This window comes from Ictidomys tridecemlineatus, chromosome 8 (assembly GCF_052094955.1).
Source record: "Ictidomys tridecemlineatus isolate mIctTri1 chromosome 8, mIctTri1.hap1, whole genome shotgun sequence".
Lineage (NCBI taxonomy): Eukaryota > Metazoa > Chordata > Mammalia > Rodentia > Sciuridae > Ictidomys > Ictidomys tridecemlineatus.
The window spans coordinates 16,404,059-16,420,242 of NC_135484.1; the positions used below are offsets into that span (position 1 = coordinate 16,404,059).

General features: G+C 39.2%; 1 protein-coding gene across 2 annotated transcripts in view; it reads left to right on the forward strand.

Moving 5' to 3' along the window:
- The window catches only part of Lrp11 (LDL receptor related protein 11), a 46,467-nt gene extending 32,446 nt beyond the window's left edge, over positions 1–14,021 (forward strand). The window contains exons 6-8 of one of the 2 annotated variants that reach the window (XM_078018917.1): positions 3,045–3,140; positions 10,197–10,356; positions 13,823–14,021. In XM_078018917.1, coding sequence (XP_077875043.1) covers positions 3,045–3,140; positions 10,197–10,351 — 251 coding nt within the window. In that variant the 3' untranslated portion in view covers positions 10,352–10,356; positions 13,823–14,021. Of the gene's footprint in view, positions 1–3,044; positions 3,141–10,196; positions 12,072–13,822 lie in introns of those variants that run through there. The other variant, XM_021723904.3, reaches the window with a different exon arrangement.
- Positions 14,022–16,184: the final 2,163 nt, after the last annotated feature.

A 16,184-nucleotide genomic window follows, 5' to 3' on the forward strand; every position in this document is an offset into this window, starting at 1 on the left:
TATTGGTATGAAGGTAAGTGTGATCCACACTAAATTTGTTATTATATATTTTTATTATCATCCTCTTCCTCCTCCTCATCTTCATTTTGATTAGTTTTTTTGTGATTTTAAAATAACTTGAACTAAACTATTTTTGTGGGCCCCTGTGAGTTCCATGGACACCGGACTGTGTGTCCACTGTGCCTGGTGGACGAGTCAGCCCTGGGGGGGTGGGGCATGGAAACTCAGTGGTACTCGGAAGAATTGGTAGAGAGGGTTCGAATAAGAAAAAAAAAAAAAAGAAGGATTTTAATTAACTTCATGGGAAAATGGAATTGGGAATGAAAATTATCTAACCAGGACTCCCCCACTGCTGAAAGTGAAGGGTGCTTGTTGGGAACCGAGGATGATAAGGAAAGCCTTGAAAATCCAGGATCTTAGAACTGTTCAGAAAGGGGAGTGGCAGAATTGGACCCAACGCCAGTTGAAGAAGGGTCAGTTCTCATCCTTGATAAAACTTTCACCCAGTCATGGCTAAATGAAGAAAATAAGGGCAATAAGTATTTTACATGGTTAATTTAAAGACCTGTCATTTTTTTTTTTACATAATTAGGTCCTTCATAATTAGGGGGTTTAGATACCTCCTTAATTTATAATGAAGTGTAGGTGGTAGTTTTAGTAGATGGTTATTTCTTTTAATGTCTTTTCTTGACAAAAAAAAATCAACAACCTCAAAATTATTTTGAAGTTTTATGGTTCCACAAAATGGAGAAATGTTGAAGTCACTGTATTGGGAAATCTCTTGCCTTGTGGAGAAGAGCCCAGGCTGTGTATGGAACATCATTTAGGTTAGTCATACTGGCACACAGGTCCCATGGTGGAGGTGACAGTCTCTTTCCTCCCATAGCTGCTACCTGGCTGACTCCTTTCCTCCATTCCACAGTGGATACTGCCTTCTTTTCCCAGGGTCCTCTTGGCTGCTCTTGCTTTCCTCCATTACTGTTCTGGTGAGGGAGTGGGGCTTCCGCCACTGCAGCAAAGTGGATGAACAGAAACAAGAAATCCATTCAGAAGGTCTACTTCTCCAGCCTACCAGAAACTGCTTTTGCTTTACTCATCCTCATCCCGTCTGAGCTTAGGGTTTATGGAAGAAACCCTCAAATCATTGGCTTTATATAGAACGGCATGCCTGGGTCCTGTTAGAGTAGCAAGTGGAGGCACAGTAGAACATGGTGGCCTACAGTGGCCTTGCAAGAGCAGCAAAGTGCCAACCTCACAGTGTCACTCTGCTGGGTGAGTGTGGCTGAGCCACACTTGCAGACACACTCCAGGAGGAGTGTCTGAAAGCAGAAATGTGGGAGGAAGGGCCTGGAGTGCTCCAGCCAAAGGTTTTAAAGACCAAGGACAGAGAAGGGCCACAGTCAGGGCTGTCGAGGTGAGAAGGAAATGTCTGCAGGATATGGTGACTGACAGGGTGAAGGGAGTGTTAAGGGTGCCTTAAAGAACTAAGTGATTGTTGTCCCTTCTGTTTAACAGCATCAACGTGGGATGTAATGATCATTTTTAACTCACTGCTTTTAGGCTCTAGTAGATATCTTCACTGACCTACAATTTTGCATTATCCAATTGATTTCATGATAATTGTGAAATTCACAAAGATTGCTCAGGACAAGTTACTAAAGAATTTTACTACCTTTAAATTGCCTCAATAATAATTCAAGGAGTTATGACCATTTCTGTTGATTCTATGTAAGCATAAAGCTTTAAAATTATTATTTCTCAATAAAATTCTGCAAGTAGGAAGAACATTTCTAATTTATTGCCATTAAGCATAGCACTTGCTGGGCATAGTGGTATGTGCCTGTAATGCCTGTGATTTGGGAGGCCAACGCAGGAAGATTGCAAGTTCAAGGCCAGCCACAGCTGCTTGGCAAGGTTCTCAGCAACTAATGAAGCCCCGTTTCAAAATAAAAAAAATAAAAAGGGGTAGGGGCAGGGATGGAGATCAGTGGAATAGCTCCCCTGGGTTCAACCCCAGCAGCGAATAAAATAAAACAAAACAAAAGCATAATAAAAAAAATCTCACTTAAAATCACACACAGTATGAGAATGTCTCATCAACTTGTTAAGTATTAAACTGTCAATATAATAAACACACAAATGCTGCCAATTATTAGATGGGGAATGAGAAAATAACACAGCCTGGTTCTATCAGAACCTATGGTAAAAATCCTGAGATTTGTCCTTCCTTGATATTTTCCCTCAATAACTGAATAGTGAAGTTAAATAATATATCACTAAACCAGAAGTTCTGGTGTTCACCAACAAGCAGCCAGATACCAGTGAGCTTTACTGTCTGCCCTATGCCCCATTCACTACTTGTGCGAACCTTGATAGGAAACTAAGCCTGAGCCTAAGAGAAAAAAAAATGAGTTATTATTACCTGCCCAGCAGGGTCACAGTGAAATAGTGCCATAGCATGGCCAAATACCTACGTGTGCTTCCCTCCAATCCCCAGTACTAGGTATAGAACCCAGGAGTAGAGTGTTCTGCCTCTAAAATAAGGGTCAGCCCTTTTTTTATTTTTACATTTTGAGACAGGATCTGGCTAATTTGCTGAGTCTGGTTTCAAACTTTCAAACCTCCTGTCTCAACTTCCCAAGTAGCAGGGATTAGAGATGTGCCTGATAGTGCCCAGCGGCTCATTCTTAATTTTTACAAGAAAATCTTTTTTTGACTGTTTCCACTTCCCAGGTATGATGTCCAGAGACTGTCCTGGACTTTTCCAAGTGAGATCTTTTCATCCATCAGAGGTGATGGTGGAGGTTCTGGTCCAGTGTGTTTCTACCTCTTTGACTGACCATGTCTTTTAACTAGTCACACACTCTACTTCATTAAACTGGTCACATTAGATATCCAGTGTTTTAGTATCAAACATAGGCCTATGATTATTAGTGAAATAAATCCTGCAATTCCTTTGTCTAATTCCATCTTTAAAAATAAATAAGGCTGTTTCCTAAAGTTTCTGATATATCCTCACAATATGTTCTATTGATTTTCTGTAGGTAGACATTCCTCAAGCAACAACAGAAAGGAGGAAAACTATATTTTTGAATCCAAGAGTGAACAAGGCAGAGGAGAACACCCAGCCCCAGAAACAGGTAAGTGGGTGCCTTTGAAAATGCACTGCAGAGTCGAGACACCTGTAGAACTCCATGAGCCCAAATGGAGACTGTGAGATGAAGCCGAGAGAGTTCAAGGCAGGAATGCTGATTTGTGAACCAGAAGTGCCTCCTCATCTTCTGTGTCACAATGCTTCTTGGTGCTCTTGAAGCAGCTCACCGTCTCTGGACCTCAGCTTTCTCTTTTATAGATTCTTCTAGGGAATGGTCATACTTGTGGCATAGTAGCCAAGAACTTAGACTCTATGCTTGGATGCCACTGTTCAAATTCTGGCTTCACCACTGAACTTGGTGACCTTGGGCAGGTTCTTATCTCTCTGGATCACAATTTCCTCATTGGTGAGATGAGGACAGTAGCTATGCCTGCCTCACAGGGTATTAGGAGAATTAATGGGACAATTTATATAGGGCATTTAGCATACTGCTTGGCTCAGGTGATGAGCCAAATATAAAATCATGGCTATTATTGAGTTATTTGTAATATAAAAAGAATGAAGAGACCTCATGCTCTCTCCCAGTGCTCCAGCAACAACGACAGAAGACTTCAGGAACAGGGAAGTATATATAGGAGGTGGAAGGAAAATGAACTAAGTGAAAAATACCATAATTCCATACTCTTGATTGTTTTTAATTAGAAAAAAGACACTTTGGACAGAGTCCTGTAGAAAGGCAGGTTTTAGTCCTAATTTCTATAAACTAGTAGGAAGAGATTCAGGAGAATAAAATAAACAAATATATATATATATATATATAATTTTTAAGCAATATCTGCCTGAGAATAATCCAGATGTCAAGTGCCTGGATGCAACTTCAGTCAGGTCTACTGGCCTACTGAACTTAGCCTATCCCAAGAAATTTGAATGAAAGAGTCTCATCAACATTTAGAAGGATACCAACTTTCTTCTTGTTCCACAGCCAGATGTATCCAGAGGCTTAGTTGTAACTGATTGCTGTCCATTCTATGGGTTAGATATTTCAAATGCTGTTCCCATTCATATGAGCAGAATACATAATTCAAGTATATAATTCATCACCTTAGCTGGCTACCAAGAATTCTATCATGGTATGTTTTAGAAAAGATTGGAAAATTTTAAATCTCAAATTGCCCAAACTGACAGTATTGAAGAAACTATGCCAAATAATTATTTTAAAGTGGATAATACCTGGGTGCTATGGTGCACACTTGTGAATTCAACTAAGAATCAAATGGTCAAAAGCAAAAACAAGTAGCACATATCTGTAATCACAGCAACTTAGAAAACGGACACAGGAGGATCACAAGTTCTAGACCAATCTGGGTAAGAGGAGGAGGAGGAGGAGGAAGAGCAGCAGAAGCAGAATCAAAATCAGAATCAGAAGCAGCAGAAGCAGAAGCAGCAGAAGAAGAAGCAGCAGAAGAAGAAGAAGCAGAAGAAGCAGCAGCAGAAGAAAAAGCAGAAGCAGAAGAAGCAGAAGCAAAAGAAGCAGAAGCAGCAGAAGAAGAAGCAGAAGAAGCAGAAGCAGAAGAAGCAGAAGAAGAAGCAGAAGCAGAAGAAGCAGAAGGAGCAGAAGAAGCAGCAGCAGAAGAAAAAGCAGAAGCAGAAGGAGCTGAATAAGCAGAAGCAGAAGAAGCAGAAGCAGAAGAAGCAGAATAAGCAGAAGCAGAAGAAGCAGAAGCAGAAGGAACTGAATAAGCAGAAGCAGAAGAAGCAGAATAAGCAGAAGCAGAATAAGCAGAAGAAACAGAAGCAGAAGCAGAAGAAGCAGAATAAGTAGAAGAAACAGAAGCAGCAGCAGAAGAAGAAGCAGAAGCAGCAGAAGCAGAAGCAGCAGAAGAAAAAGCAGAAGCAGCAGGAGCTGAATAAGCAGAAGCAGAAGAAGCAGAAGCAGAAGAAAGCAGCAGAAGAAGAAGAAGCAGAAGCAGAAGAAGCAGAATAAGCAGAAGCAGAAGAAGCAGAAGCAGAAGGAACTGAATAAGCAGAAGCAGAAGAAGCAGAATAAGCAGAAGAAACAGAAGCAGAAGAAAGCAGAAGCAGAAGAAGCAGAAGCAGAAGAAGCAGAATAAGTAGAAGAAACAGAAGCAGCAGCAGAAGAAGAAGAAGCAGAAAAAAGCAGAAGCAGAAGAAGAAGCAGCAGAAGCAGAAGAAGCTGAATAAGCAGAAGCAGAAGAAGCAGAAGCAGCAGAAGCAGAAGCAGAAGAAGCTGAATAAGCAGAAGCAGAAGAAGCAGAAGCAGAAGAAGCAGAAGCAGAAGAAAGCAGAAGCAGAAGCAGAAGAAGAAGAAGAAGAAGAAGAAGAAGAAGAAGAAGAAGAAGAAGAAGAAGAAGAAGAAGCAGCAAAAGAAGCAGAAGCAGCAGAAGCTGAATAAGCCGAAGCTGAAGAAGCAGAAGCAGAAGAAAGCAGAAGCAGAAGAAGAAGCAGAAGAAGCAGAAGCAGAAGTAGAAGAAGCAGCAGCAGCAGAAGAAGCAGAAGAAGAAGCAGAAGCAGAAGAAGCAGAAGCAGAAGTAGAAGAAGCAGAAGCAGAAGTAGAAGAAGCAGAAGCAGAGGAAGAAGGAGAAGGAGAAGAAGAAGAGGAGGAGGAAGAGGAGGAGGAGGAAGAAGAAGAAGAAGCAGAAGATAAAGCGGAAGAAAAAGAAGAAGAAGAGGAGGAGGAGGAGGAAGCAGAAGAAGCAGCAGCAGCAGAGGAAGCAGAAGAAGAAGAAGAGGAAGAAGAAGTAGTAGAAGAAGAAGAAGCAGAGGAAGCAGAAGAAGAAGCAGAAGAAGCGGAAAAAGAAGAAGAGGAAGAAGAAGAAGAGGAGGAGGAGGAAGAGGAAGAAGAAGAAGAAGAAAGAAAAGGAGGAAGAGGAAGAAACTGGAGATGTAGCTCAGTGAAACAGTACTTCTGGGTTCAACCCCAAGGCCAAAACCAAACCAAACCAAACACCCTCCCTCCCCAAAAAAAAAAAAAAAAAAAAAAAAAACCCACACATTGAGATTTACTTTCAATATTCTAGGAAGTACCAACTTGTGGGGGATTTAATTTTCCTTGTCATCAAAGCGTTAAATACGGATCAGATTTGACAGTTCAGCAACCTCCTGTCTGACTTGGTGAATAGGATATTTTCCTTGATTGTATGTCTGTGTTTTACTAAGGTAGTGAACTTGGCACCCCAAGGTTGGAGTTGGGACCTTCACCTTCAGCTCACTTATGTTTTAGCCTATGCATTCATGCTCAGTTTTTAACAAGTCTGACACATCTTGATGTCAGGCAGCCTCTTTGTTTTTCTGCCCATAAAATGCAGAACTGAGACTGGGTGTTGTTCTAGCTTATAGAAAATGGTTTGTGATTCTTGAGATTTCTGTGGGCATTGACCATAGTCTCTTTTTTTCCCTGTTCCTTTGTAATATAACCAAATTAGTGTAGCACGTACAGGAAGATGGAGTAGGGGGAGAACTGACACATCACTCAACTCTTGCAAAACTACTTCCATAGAAGTGGCCATTAGGAGACTGACTTAATTTGCTTTTGACCAAAATATCTGATAAGAACCACTTAAAGGAAGAGAAAGTTTATTTTGGCACATGGTCTCAGAGGTTTAGTCCATGGTGGGATGCCTCCATTAATATGGACCCATGACAGAAGTGCATAGCAGAAGAAGCTACTCAGGACATGTTGACCAAGAAGCAGAGAGAAGGGAAAGGGCCACAGGGAAAAGCAGCCCTTCGAAGGCACACACCACCAGTGACACAACTTCTCTACCCATGCCCCACCTCCCTAGTTACCACCCAGCCAGTCCATTCAAACTCAGATGGACTGATTAGATCACAACTCTCACCATCCAGTCCTTTTATCTCTGAATATTCCTGCATTAACACAGGAGCTTGAGGGAACACCTCAGATCCAAATCATTACAAAAACACAGCCCCGAACACTTATCATGGAGGAATGAGACAGATTCTTGACACCCGCAGATGCCTCCTCTAATCATATTCCTGTGGGTTTTTTATTGTTGTGTTTGTTGTTCTGTTTTGTTTTGCTGTTCTGGGGTTGGAACCCAGAGCCTTGGGCATGCTAGGTGAGTGCTTCACCACTGAGCTGTACCCTAACCCTACCACAGAGGGCTTCATCCCCCATCATTCTCTGGGTGAACACTGGCCAAAAATTTGGTAATTAACAATTACTAAAGCAACTTGCACATCCTCTCCTCCTGCAGCCAGACACAGACTGCTCTTGAGAATCGTGTTCAGGTTTACTCAGGATTCTGCAACAACCCTAGAGGTTGAAAACCCCTTATTAGCATGCACCAGTTCTAAGTTCCTGACTTCAGGAGGAGGCTGGCTATACCTGGGGCTAGTTTTAGGCCCAGAAAAATCAGGCTATTGAAGTGAGCTCCCTCAGCCACCAACCCCTAAATACAGCAACTCTTATGATGGCATCCCCCTCCTTCCTTTTCCTCCAGCACTGAAGGAAGAGGTGTCCCTCCCTTCCAAGGCCAGTCTCTCCCCTTTCTTAATGTATCCCTTCTTTCCTCAAGTGTGTTTCTCCATCATCTAGTAATTCTTGGTACTTTTAATATGTTTCTCCAAACAAGTCTGAAAACACATTCAGAGTCTCTCCATTTATTTAAAAAAAAAAATAGCATCCCTCAGTCTACAGACTCCTGGAGTGAATTACAAGCTGCTAATCCAGCGGATTCTCTGGGCTTCGCCTCACTTGACCTCTCGTAGCATTTGACCCAACGGAGCCCTTCTTTGTGGACTGTCTTTTCCCTCAGCTCCCAATACCCTTCCCTCTCAGTTGTCATGCTACTTCTCCAACCCGTCCTTTAGTAATTCTTCGTGTTGTTCTTCTTCTGTCTTCCCCCAAGATGTGGGAGTTTCCCAAGACCTTGCTGCTGGCCTTCCTTTCTTCCTTGCTCACTGGCAATCTCATCCAGTTTCATGGCTGAGGTTTCCATCTTCATGCCAAAGGTTTTCACATATTTAGACCCAGATCAACCAAGAGCCAGGAGAAAATTCCATCTGGATCACCTATAGGCATGTCAATCTGAGAGTTTGTTTGGTCTAGCAGGGGAGCACAGCTACTCATATACCCTTGACTGAAGGACAATCCTCCTCTATTGGGGAAGGTTGTCCTCTTAGACTGAGCCTGAAGCTTTGGAAGCAATGAGGGAGGAAGGGGACAGCCACCTAGCCAGCCAGATCAGCTGAATCAATCCAGGCAATTAACGGGGTGACAGATGTTTTAGCCAGATGTCCTCATATCTAGGCATGTCAACCTGAAAATGTCAAAAACCAAAATTTCCTCCCTTACCCACCTCAGACAAGCTCCATCATTATGTCCAAGTCACTACATCAAAAATCTTACCAACCAGACAGATGGATTAATCCTTTTTACATCAGTACTTCATGTGTAATTTTGTCATGGTAACTTTAATATTTTATTATGGATTTCTTTTTTTCATTTATATATCTGTCTATAAAGACTTAATATAATTCAGAAACAGTTTTATTTCCCTTTTGGAAAAGTGGGTACCACAGTGGTGAAAACTGTAGGCTCTAGAGTTGTCCTGTCTGGGGTGGTATTCTAGCTCCCCACTTTAATAAGCAATATTAGACAAGTCATTTAATTCTTGATGCCTTAGTTCCCTCATTTATAAAATGGATAAAATAATAGTACCAGCACATGTGGTAATTGTAAGAATTCAATGATTTGAGTTATAAAGCTGGCATTCTTAGATTAGCTTATCTTTGGGAGATAGTTTTATTTATTTTTAGTTACCAAAAATTGCTAGGTGGGCATGGGGAGGGGACTCCTGTGATCCCAGTGACTTAGGATAGCAAGTTTGAACCCCCAGTACCAAAAAGAAAAAAATGCTTTTATTTTATTTTCAGCACTTAATTTCATGTCTGGCACATGGAGAGCTATCAATTAATACAGAATGAATGAATAAATGATGAAAAAAATGTTACGGAATCAGCTTACACCATGAAGATGTTTGTGTCTCTAGTTCCACCTGTTGCAAAACAGTGCAGCTAAAAATAGTTCTCCCATGTCATCTCCAACCCTGGCTTGACTGCAGAGCACAGCAGACTAGGAATAGAGCATACTGGGCTTGAACAGAAGCCTGATCTGGGGCATACTGTGCCCCTTCCAGACTCTGCAGGTCTTTAAAACCTGCTTATAGTGTGGTGTCTTACTCCAGTTACATGGGAAAAACTAAAGAGATGTTTTCCTTACTTACTCATAACTAAACTTACATTAGCATTTTTTAAAGAATTTTTTTAACCTTTATTTTCTTTCTTTTTATGTGACACTGGGGATTGAATCCCGTGCTTCACACGCACTAGGGAAACGCTCTACCATTTTGCTACAACACCAGCCCCTATATTAGTATTTTGAAGTTAGTTTTCAACAAGGTTCTACTGATTTAACTGGGCACAGAGGCATATACCAATAATCCCAGAGATTTGAAAGGTTAAAGCAGGAGGATCACAAATCCGAAGCCAACCTCAGCAATTTAGCAAGACCCTGTCTCAAAATAAAGATTGAAAAAGGACATGGGATTTAGCTCAGTGGTAGAGAATCCCTATGTTCAATCTCCAGTACCAAGAAAAAAAAAAAAACACAGTTCTACCTAGCTGAGGGTAAATTCCCTTGACTCAGGAAAGCCCTAACCAGAACCAGAAAGTAGAAGTTAATCCATGCTGAAGAGGGAATGATCATGTGTGAAATGTATATGTGAAAACATTTTCTATAATTGGAATATCTCTCACAGGGGGATTTGAGGGTGACCTTACTGCAATGTCTGTAACCAAAGATACAGATTTAGTAGTAACCTGGTAGATGTAGTTAAAAAGTCTGGATTTGAGACTTAGATCGATAGATCCTCAGCATACAAGTCAAACACTCTTAGGAAAAATTACTTAACCTCTGTGCACCTTAGTTAATGTGCAGAATGATGGCAATACTAACTTGAACTGTTCAGATTAACTAGTGCATGCAAAGCACTCATTGTGCTATCAACAGTAGCTATCGCTGTTGCTCATCGCCCTGTTTGTTTCTAACCCTCCACAGGTGCAGTGCTACCCCTGGCATTGGGTTTGGCCATCACTGCTCTGCTGCTTCTCATGGTTGCTTGCCGGCTGCGCCTGGTGAAACAGAAACTGAAGAAAGCTCGTCCCATTACATCTGAGGAATCTGATTACCTCATAAATGGGATGTATCTGTAGCAAATGTAAGCACTTAGGGGAAGAATGTGTTTCATGTACAATTTATTCTTTTATTAGGTTCTAGTATTTACAGCCTCTTTTGTTTTTAATTGGCAAATCACAAACCTTTATTTACTATAGAAAGATTGTCCTTAAGTACATGAAATATTTCAATAGAGAGAAATTCATGTGATTAAAGACTTTTACAGATCTGATTTACTAAATTGTCCCTAGAAATAGAAATTTGTAGTCAGCTGAGGCAGTTTTGTCAGTATCCCCAAAGATGGCCTCAGAGTGGTGGCATCACCCTTAGCTTTTGAGATGTGGCCCACTGGGCCCTGATAGTACTGGGTCACTTTAGGAATAGCTTCCTGTGGCGCTAGTCTTCTTTAATCTCCAATGCCCCATTTTTCTTTTACTCTGAAAAACATGTTCCTTAGGATGGATTTCAAGGAAGTTTATACTCTCAATGAAATGTTACCTATGGCAGATATATATACAATTTACAAATCTTTAGAACAGGTGAAGCCTGAGGAGAGAGGAAGGTGGGTTCTTCCCAATGCCTTTGACATGTAATGTAGTTGATCTTAGGCTGATCTTCAGAGGGGAAAAAAAAAAAGCTAGACTTTGGATTAAAAACACCTCTAAGATGGTTATGAAGTGAGATAGGAAATCAAGGTGGAAGTAATTCTGGTGGCCAAAAAAATTAACAGAAACTTACCCGAGGTCAACTCTAAACATTGTGTACAAAGTATTTTTATCAACAGGTGGATAATTAATACTTTGTGATTTCTGCTCACCACTGTTCCATGGTCCAGCACAGTAGCCCATTCATACAGTCACCAGTTTTCAAGATGAGTATTTTTTGATGAAAGAAAAACAACAGGATGTTAAATGGATTTGGGGGTACAGCTTTTATAAAAATGTCACCATGTTTAAGTGACAGCAGGTCATTTGATCTAATGGAACAAGCCAGGTTTTTTTCTTCCATTTTGAAAATGCTATCCAATATTATTATGACGTCAGTCAGCTAGGGCCAGGCTCATGTGTTCCAGAGTAGAAAGCAGTTTGCACAAATTCATCCTTAGAGAAAACTGGCATTCTATCTTTCCTTTCTAAATCTGTAGGTATTTAAAGACAAATTATTTCATACACATTTAATGCCAGGATTAGATACACTCTAGAATAATTATCCCACTGAGAGGAATGTGTGATGCAGTGCCTGTCTATGCTTACATGATGTTCCTATTTATATATATATATATTTTTTACCATAAGACAAATCTTTTAAAACACTTGAAAAATACTCTAGAGTCTAGTAGTTTATTTTTAAAAAGGACTTAATTTGGGTGGGAAATATATCAAAACACATTAGCAAGTGGAAAGATCTAGAAAAACCAATAATCATTTTTGTTTCCTGAGAAACTCATGTTTTTGTAGAATGTTTAAGAGTTGAGCAATGATTTAAATTTCAGTGGCAGTTTAAGAGAAATGGACTGTGTGAATGAATTTAATATGTGTGTACTCCCTGTGATGCTGTGCAGTGTCTTTATACAGAAGGACGTCACCTATAGCCATACCCAATAAAACTGACAACGCATGCATCTATCACCAAACCTTTTATACATGTAGAAATTAATAATAATTTAGGATTGCTATAGTACTGATTTACTTAAGATGTCCCATAATGTCCCATATTACATAAACAATATTCCTTTAATAAATTGTATTTTATTCTTAAGCCTTTTGAAAATCATTTATTATAGTCTGTAAGTTGCTATAGTGTTTGGGTTTAATCATTTCAACCCCATTTTACAAAAAGGGAAATTGAGGGTTGGAGAAAAGTGACTTGCTTAAAGTCATATAAAATATTTGGGGTTAGGGAAAAGGAAAGTGTACAAAGTATTTTTATCAACAGATGGACTGAATAGGACTTTTTAAAGTCACCTTACCTGTGATTATCTGATTGAAGGAGTTCTGCGTTTAAGATAATTCAAAAATAATTTTAAAGGGAAAGAAGATGTCTACAATTCACTTCTCACACCATGTCCTTATATTTCACATCTTGTTTCCTAAGGCCCACTGAAACCATCTTCCTAAAAAACTTGACATTTACTTTATCTTCATGCTCAGTACAAGTAGACAACAGCTACTTCTCCAGCCTTCCAAAAGCATTTATGTGTTTAATGTCACCTGAGTACCAAATATGGTCTTTTCCATAGAAAGACAAGAGAATTTCTTCATCTTTCTCTGAGTGACTCTGAAACCTGGGATTTGGCCCCACAATCCCCCATCATGTGTATCAACACCCTCTTTCAGTCACTGATGACTGTTTTGTTTAGTATATTTTCCATCAACCCAGAGATGCACATTTCCATCCGTCCCTCACTTTGGCTGTTCAGACCTTGTTGATGACTTTAACTCAATCTCTCCTATGGAAACTCACCCACCACACAGAAACATGTGCCTGGAATACAAGCAGCCTACCTACAGATCCTCCCTAAACATCATATCAATTACATTCCTTAATATGATGTATTCAAGAATCTGAGCTAGAACTGCTGTAATTTAGGGTCACTGTTAAATTACATCATCCCCAATTTCACATCTTGTTTTGGGGATTATACCACTTTTTTCCTAGCAGAACTACTCTAATAATTTGTTTTCTACAGCTTTTTTTTTTTTTTTTGTATTAAAGTTGAATGAGAATTTCTGACAAATAACCGCTCAAGCCAAATAAAGAGGAAAAGCTTAGTATGTCGTTCATAGATGTCCTCATCTCACTGGCTTTTTAAACATGTTGTGAACTTCTTGGCTCCTGGCCCCATTTTCCTAGCTCTTTTGCCCTAGTGAAATGTACATTCTTCAGATAAAGAGAATATTTTAAGTTATAGCTACTTCAGTGGCTAAATATGAAACCACCAATTATTGAAAATAAGGCTAGATGTCTTCATGAATGGATTGAATGGTTAGAATCGAGCCTTCTATATTTATTTAGGTATCAGTGTGTTTTCGTTCCTACTTATTTTAATTCTTGAATCATATAAGTTTTTTATTCTTGTATGGCATAAATGCAAAAACACATGAAAGAAATAAACATTATTTCACTTAAGCATCTTCTTATAAAGTTATATTAAATTTAGGAAATGTCTCAAAATAATTTAATGGAAAGGTAACATTTACCAAAAAAAAAAAAAAAATAGAAAGTTTGAATATAAAGGTCTTTTAAAAAAGTGTTTTCTTTGGGACTGGCGTGTAGCAGAGTATAGCATGTGTACATACACATGACTAAAGATCCAATGATTCAAATAAATCAAAAAGTGTTGTTCTTAACATTTAAAGAACAGTTCCACAGGTGAAACTAGGGACTCAGAAAACTATCTGTCTCTAAATGTATTTATTATTCAGAGGTTTGTGTACTGAAGAATAAAGAAATCAGAACTATGGACTATCCAGTCTGAGGGCACTTTTTTTTTCTTTTTTTTTTTTTAGCTAGTATCAGTAGATGACCCAGCAAGTCTGACCTTTGCTCAAATCCCCACCTGGGGCTGGGGATGTGGCTCAAGCGGTAGCGCGCTCGCTCGCCTGGCATGCATGCGGCCTGGGTTCGATCCTCAGCACCACATACAAACAAAGATGTTGTGTCTGCCGAAAAACTAAAAAATAAATATTAAAAATTCTCAAATCCCCACCTGTGCCTCCCTGGCTTGCTTTATCCAACTGTGTCCCACCTCCTAATTGCTCACAGGGGCCAAGGTCCTAAAGAAATGAGAGCTCTTTTCCCCAGAAAATATCTTTTTTCAAAACCAATTTCAAGCTGATATAAGTGTTCACATGTGCAGTCCCTTTGATTTAAAATGTAATTTCTAGGCAAAATCCTGATCAGATAGTTACAATGGGGAGAAAAATCCTATATAAACAAATAGTGGCAGCAAATCATTTTATGTGATGTGATCCACAAAGTATTCAGGGTATGGAAATTCAAACCCAAAGGTCCCCACGTACCCCACACCCCTGGACTGCTGCCCTCTCACACAATGTCTTCAGCACTGCCATTAACTGACCTTTGGACAAAAAGTGGTTTTCCTGTGATCCCTATCCTACTGGGATACCACCAAAGTGAGAATGAATCCTTCAAATGAAGCGGTCCCTGAGTGTCCCCTCATGTTGAAAGAGAAGGAAGGGAGGGAACAAGGGAAGGAGAGAAAACATCGCAGACTCTCAGGGATTCACTAGCCCAGCACAGCACCATGAATGCAGTGATAATTTTCTCTCCCACCAAGCAAGGGGACACTTCATAAAGAGTCCTGGCCCAAACACAAAGTCAGTTAAAAAAAAATGAAGCCCAAGGGGGGGGGGAACCAACAACTACCATTGTAGTAATGAGAGTATAAGAATTAATAATAAGAAAATTATTGGACTTGATTTCTTTTTATTTTATTACAATATACAAACACAAACTTTCTTGAGCCAGTTTTCTTCAAGAGGGATTGTTTCAGTGGCACTCTATTTGAGCCACCCTTTAATGTATAGCAGGGACAAAACACTGTTATCTTTCTGAAAAATGCTCTAAGAAATCCAGAGACAAGTGAAATTCAATCAGAACTCACTTGTTTTACTGAATATAGTTCAAGGACAGAGTGAGCTGCAGAATAATAATGAATTATATGCCTCAAGAATTTTAGCACTTACCTAAAATAAGTTATTGGTCCACTGAACCACACTTAGAACTTTATTTTTAAAACTTCCCATGTTTATTATTCATTTTTAATATTAGTTACCATATTCACATGAGTTCTTTGAGTGGCATGCCAAACTACTGGAAAATTTGTTAACATTTAATTGAAAACCAAAAAATGCTTACCTTTCTAATAAGATAAACAAAAAAGGAGTTATTTCCTGGCTAATAATCACATACCAAGAATAGCTTTGAAGAATTCATGACAATTCATTTATTACAAAAGAAAATCCTATTTTAGAATCATTGCATTTTTAAGATGCTTTAATATAGGTACATTGTAGCCAATTTAAAAAGTTTCATTGCCTTTTTAAATTTTAAACAATGACATTTTCTAGAATTAGGGCAATGGGATTTTGAATATTTCCATGAACAATAGTAATAAATTATTTTCCTCCACATGTCATTTTCTTCTGGGAAAGAGTTAAAGCCCTCAATAGAAACTCATGCTTTTTATTACTTTTTTTTTTTTTGGTACTGATGATTGAACTCAGGAGTGCTTTACCACTGAGCCACATCCCAGTCCTTTTTCTATTTCTTACTTACAGACAGCATCTCACTAAGTTTGGTAGAGCCTCGCTAAGTTGCTGAGGCTGACATTAAACTTGTGACCCTCCTGCCTAAGCCAACCAAGTCACTAGGATTAAAAGTGTGTGCCACTGCACCCAGTTAATTATTACATAAGTTTTGGCAGCGAATTTTGTCTTTAATAAGGTTAGAAAAATAGACAAAATTTTGTTTCAACATATCTCATTACACTGGAACTTTTTGAAATATTTTCATTGTTGCCCTCCACAATACATCATTTTTATTAAGGAAAAATAAAATGCCAAATTATGACTAAAGATTAACGAGACATTTCTTATATGTTGACTACATACATATATAATTCAGCTCTCTTAAAGAAAAAAGTTCTAAGACCTAGTTAAAATCTACTATTCCCATGGCTACCTATTTAGTAATACTCCCTCAAAATTCATCCTATTTATTCAACACCGTGAAATTTTAATTCTTAAAAGTACAAAGTCCAAGATGCTTGAACAATGCTTAAATGCACTGGTCTGTACCATCTGGGTAGTAGTTTTGTCTTATCATAAACTGTCTCTGCAATTAGAC